The sequence below is a fragment of the Mus caroli genome, chromosome 14 (genome assembly GCF_900094665.2).
Source record: "Mus caroli chromosome 14, CAROLI_EIJ_v1.1, whole genome shotgun sequence".
Lineage (NCBI taxonomy): Eukaryota > Metazoa > Chordata > Mammalia > Rodentia > Muridae > Mus > Mus caroli.
The window spans coordinates 57,259,988-57,265,987 of NC_034583.1; the positions used below are offsets into that span (position 1 = coordinate 57,259,988).

Below are 6,000 nucleotides of genomic sequence, written 5' to 3' on the forward strand. Positions count from 1 at the left end.
AATTTCAGAGCGCCCAGCCTTTAACAGTCTGTGTCTTGGTCCTTGTCCTTGTCCTCTGGGGACCCAGAGGCTTCCCCTGATCTGTCTTTGGGAAACATCTCAGTGAGGAGGAAAGTTCCAGAATGCCCCCTTCTTTACCTCACTGGTATAAGCTCCCAAAGCATCAATGTCATAGGATGGGCTACTGAGCACATGCGCAGGTAGGAAGTCTCCTAATGCCTGAGCTTCGACTGTGCAGGTTACCACCCTTCCTGGCTTCACCTGCCAGCTAGTCCTGAGAAAGCTGTCCTTCATGACTCTGTTATCTAACCTCTAAAATGGGGGCATAAACTAGAATTTATTTCACTTTCAAAGACAGGAGATGCTTCTCAGATCAGAAAGGGAGTCTCACCCAGGTCATGCCACACTATGAGTGAACCCTACAGACATTGTACTAAGTAAAATAAACAGTATGTGATTCCACTCATACGAGGGACTCAGAAGTCAGAGTCTTAGAGACAGAAAGTAGAGTTTAGCGTGAGTCATTACTTAACAAGTACAAGCTTTTCTTTTTTTTTTTTTCTTTTTAACGGAAGAGTCTGGAGGTGGATAGAGTTGATTGCACAGTGTTCTGAATGTACCTAACACCACAGAACTGCTCACTTTAAAATGACTAAGATGGTAAACTTTCTGCTAAATGTATTTTGCCACAACTTTGAAGTACTGGAGACAAGGGCACAGTAGTTATTCTCCCCTGTGGCTTCCTGTATGTACAGAACACTGGGAATTTGTCAGATACTGTTTGAGCGGACCAAGAAGCTGGGTCTGGAAGTGAGGTTGCCCTAACCCCTCACAAGCATGTTTGTCTCAAAGTATTCTCCAAGGCCCCTTATCTGGAGTTGGGCTGTGTCTCTAATTCTGTGACAGGGAGGGGAAGAGAAAAAGCAGAGACAACCCAGGAGTAAAAGCATCATTTCCTTAAACAGTGAGGAGCGGTGGTGGTTTGAATGTTTGGCCCAGGGAGTGGCACTATTAGGAGGTGTGGCCTTGTTGGAAGAAGTGTATCTCTGTGGAGGTTGTCTTTGAGACCCTTCCTCCTAGCTTCCTGAAAACAGTCTGCTTCTGGCTTCCTTTCCATGAAGATGTAGAACTCTCAACTCCTCCAGCACCATGCCTGCCTGGACTCTGCCATGCTCCCACCTTGATGATAAAGGACTGAACCTCTGAACTTATAAGACAGCCCCAATTAAACATTGTCCTTTATAAGAGTTGCCTTGGTCATGGTGTCTCTTCACAGTAATGAAAACCCTAACTAAGACAGAGGTGAACCATTTCCATCACAGGATTGCTATTGTTTGTTTATGACATGATGTGACAATACCTGCTACTGTGGGAAGCTCAGCCCTTGAGAGAAAGCTCAACTGAGAACTCCAGCCCTCATCCTCCCCAGTCGGTTTCTGCTGGATGTTTATAAGACTCTGACTTGATGATGTCACCTTTCTGGCATTTGTTCTTTCTCTTGGAAGCCTCACCACAGGAGACACTCTGCTCTGATTGGGACTCTATCAGAAACTCCTATTGGCTCCCTTAAATGGACTTTCCCAAATGATTTCTGTCAGATGTTTTGAGCACCCAACTTGGTGATGTTTTGATATCTATCTATCTATCTATCTATCTATCTATCTATCTATCTACCTATCATCTATCTATCTCTTGGTATTTATTCTTTTACTTTGGCTTGCTACATTCTTAATAAACTCACTCATTCAAAGCCCAAAGTATGGTCATTGTGAATCACTCTCTGGGCTATACGTTATACATAACTGATGGTAAGCAAGGAAGGATATACAACACGTATCTAGCTTACTGGGAGGAATGGATAAACTTAGCAACAGAGAGGATGGATGGTTTGATTCAACTTGGCCTTAGTTTCCCCTCTGCTTGTAAGACTTCTAGGCTTAGAGAGAACAAGCTAAGCTTGGGCAATACTTCAGGTCTGGTGTTGTTTATTCTACATTTTTTACTTATTAATTAAATGTATTTGATTTATTGTGTTAAACAAATCTATTTATTTATTAAATATGTAAGCTGTTATATAATAAACTGAATTGTGTCTTCCCCTGAAACACACATGATAAATTTCTAGATGCCAACATCTCCAAATATGAGTGTATTAACTGGCTAGACTCTGGTCAGAGCTCTAAAGATCTGGTCTCTGTATCTCCAGTGCTAAGATTACATGCATGTACCACTGTGCCCAGATTCCATGCAAGTGCTTGAGATCACATTCAGACCTCATGTTTCCATGAGAGACACTTGCCAACTGAGCCATCTCCCAGCCCTAAGTGCCTTTCTCTTGTCTTAGTTTCCTAGCTTGCCAAACATTGGTTTAAACTCCCACTTACTGCTTGCACAGAAGGAAATGGATAGATGTTGGTCGGGGGTGTGGACTTCCTGAATCATGGGTGGCAAGGACCAAGACTCTGCCCAGACCTAAAGTTACCTGTGTCCCTGTGACCTTCTCCAGTTCTTTCAGAGCCGAGGCTGTGTTGTGGACCAGGATGGTAACCATCCCCATGTCACGGGCTGGCTTCAGATTACTTCCAAAGTCATCTAGGAGAACAACCTGGACCCAAACAATATGGAATGGACATCAGCTAGAGAAAGCATCTTGTGTGAAAAGATCCTCAGAAGGAGAACAGGACCGGGGGCAGCTCTATGGTGAGTAAATGAAGAACATGGACCCTCAGGGATGGAGTGGGGGGTCTAGGTCTGGCATCTGGTGGCAGCAGGAAGGGCTAGCACATGAAGGAGAGGGACCTTTCCTTTACCCTTTAAGATTAGAGTAGGAGAGCGTAATACAGTGTTTCAGCATAGTGACTCCCGGGACATTTAACTGACAGAGACAGAATTCAAGTGGGATGTGACACTTGGACAGGGATTGGATGGGGAGGCCTGGCAGAAGGAGATCCACTCCTGATCACCCTTTTGTGGGGTGACTCTCACTAGCTTCATGTTCTTGGCAAAGTCTCCCAGGGTCTCTGTTTCTTCGCAAGTAAACTCGGGCAGCTGCTCTAACAGCATATGTTTTAACCTACAGTCACAGAAGGGCTACATCAGTGGAACATCTGGACTAAGCTACATGTCAAAAACCTTCCTCCTGACACAAAAGAAATGGCCTAAGACTGTGCTGCCAGACCCCAAGGGTACCCCAGTCTGTAAACTCAATGGTTCCCTTGTTGGAAAATCTCTGGGACACCCTTTCCCCATGAAAGGGAGTACCTACTAACCTCATTGGGTTTTGCCTTCAGGGTATCCAGTAAAAAATTGTAGATCTGAGGCTCAGGCTTGATCATCCCAACCTGACAGGACTCTATCAGGAAGTCAAAGTGTTGGCTCAGCTCACACATCATCTGGCCCAGGCTGTCTCTCTTGTCTCCGTCGTCCAGCCAGTTGTTGGTGACAATGCATGTTGTGAATCCTGAGAAGGAAGTTATTAGAGATTGTATCAGCTATAGAGAGAGCTCTGCCCCACAATTCTCTGGGTACCTCCAAGGGGCTTCTGAGAATGGGTTCCTACTGTGGCTCCTGCTAAATGATTCCAATTTCTACATACACAGCTTTCATTAGAGGAGCTGAGAAAGAATCACCTTACCCAGAGCATCTCCCGGCACTGTCCTGAGCATGGAGCTTTCTGAAGACTAGTCTCTCCTTCTTAACCATGTGAACATCAGCATTTTGACACGACTGCCTCATCTTACAAGGGTGTCTAAGTTTCCTCAGTTTACGTGGTTCTCTCCACTTCTGTGGCTGGTAGGGAGCACCTATCTCTCCCATATTGACAGATGACCGTGGCACACACTACTCAGAACCCACAGTGAAGTCCAATGCTTCTCTATAGTCTATACTAATGGAAACTCCGTGGTGGGAAGGCAAGAAGTAAATCCAGTCTAAAGCAACTAAGTAGCACATGTTGATTTTAGCGTCTGACACCAGGCAGTTTATTTTAGGCATATTTTAAGCACAGCACAATTTTGGAAAATGTTTCCTGATGATAATTAATTCAATCCCATGTGTAAAACAAAGCATAAGACACATGTACATTGAAACTCTTCACAAAGTATATATGGAAGCCTCTTCCATAAAGATAGGTTCTATGGACTCAGAACAATGCTCAGGGTAAGGGTCTAGGGAGAATGACTGAAATAGACATAATAGTCTGGGGAATTCAAATGTGGGCTGGTTCTCCAGATACTATGGGTCACCAGGCTGTTAACTACATTCATTCCCAGCATCTCCAGCAGAAAACAGGTATGCATCTTCCTTTGAAGAGACAACCTTGCATGTTTAACATTTCTAGTCTGTGAGCATGAGGGCTTCATGCCCTCTACAAAAACCACTTGGCTTGATCATCAGGAACCTCACTCCCATTTCAAAACTGGAGAAACCCAAATAGAAACAGCATCATCTCCTGGCTCTGTCCACCCAGTCAACCATGGCAAGAAGCAGGAGATGTTGGAAACAAGACACAGACAAGCCGATGGTGAGAGAAGAAGTATGGACATGGGATGAGCTATGGCTTGCATGTGTCTCCCAAAACTTTGTGTTGGAAATTTAATTTCTACTATGATAGGGTTAGTGGGCAAATGACTAACAAAATGAGCAGGGCATGGGGAGCTCTGTCTTCAGGAAGGAAGTCTGTGCTTTTTCTAAAATAACTGGGCCTGCAAGGTGGGATATCTTGTCTCCCCATCATTCACACTCTATTCTTCCCTTTCCATTCCCAACATGGTGAGATACAGCATGGAAGCCCTCTCAGATACGGGTCTCTTGCTCTTGTGCTTCTCAGCCCTAGAACTATAAGAAGCATATCTGTCCTTTGTAAACTCCCTAGCCTTGGGTCTTTTGTTATAGCAGCACAGATGGATTGAGTCAGATGCCTTGAACATCATGATGTAAGTCTAATGTGGATGTTGTCATTGATGCCTATGAAGAAGAAGAAGCGGGCACTAAAATAAAATACCTGCTAATGGATGGTTTTGACCTTGTGTCTTAGACCACATGACATCATCTCAACTCACACCACCTCCTAGTACCATTCTGACACCCAAAGACTGACACTCTGACACTCAAACACTGGGAAAATCAGAGCAGCTTAAAAGCAAAAATTTTGCTCATTTGAATATTGATACTAATTAGTACCAACCAAAGGGCAGGATTTTGTTCATAAAGCAGTTACTGGTAATTGCTTTATTATATGCAATTATGTCATTTCTCCAGGTATCCTAACAATACAGAGTTGTCTCATGTCTCAAACATGCTCTGGTGCTTGCTTTAAGAGTATTTCAGATCTGTGACCTTGAAACAAAATAGTGCTCTGACCTCAGCTTCTCAGGGGCTCTGGTACAGTTGAGCCATGGGATGGGCAGTATAGGACTCTTACCTTTCTTTTTGAGAGCAATGGCTGCCTGAAGCATGGGGCGGTTGATGCTTCTTGCTGCCATAGCTTGGCTGAATATTTGACTTATGGAGAAATTCTCAGGTAGACTGGCTCCACAGGCTTTGGAGGACTTCCTGTAGCTTTCATCCATGAGTGGTACCCACTGTAAAGCAGAAAGATGAGGGTGGAAGGCGGAGTCAGTGGTTGCAACCTTGGGGAAGGTTTGGCAGCACCATTAAGTTCAGATGTGTGTGCTCCAACCCTGGAAACATGCTCCTTGAAAGAAATGGATGGACGTAACTGGGCTACACTAAAGTAACAGAAGCCGGGGAGCCCAGAAGTGGGATAAATTCCTTTCCCACAATTCCGAAGTCTGTGAAGACCAAAGTCAAGATGCAGACAGAGTTGCTGTGTTGGAGTTCATCAAAAGACCCTTACTCACAAAGAACACAGAGACCGCTGCCATCGCTGCAAACTGCATGAGGATTATTTTTTTTTAATATTTTTATTACATATTTTCCTCAATTACATTTCCAATACTATCCCAAAAGTCCCCCATAGCGCCCCCCACTTCCCTACCC

General features: G+C 44.3%; 1 protein-coding gene across 1 annotated transcript in view; it reads right to left on the reverse strand.

The window, feature by feature from the left end:
- Positions 1-6,000, reverse strand: part of Ephx2 (epoxide hydrolase 2) — a 41,822-nt gene that overhangs the window by 21,258 nt on the left and 14,564 nt on the right. The window contains exons 3-5 of the mRNA XM_021181663.2: positions 5,423-5,582; positions 3,270-3,460; positions 2,483-2,605 (exon numbers count right to left, since the gene is read on the reverse strand). Of these exons, the coding sequence (XP_021037322.1) occupies positions 2,483-2,605; positions 3,270-3,460; positions 5,423-5,582 (474 nt within the window). The remainder of the gene's footprint in view (positions 1-2,482; positions 2,606-3,269; positions 3,461-5,422; positions 5,583-6,000) is intronic.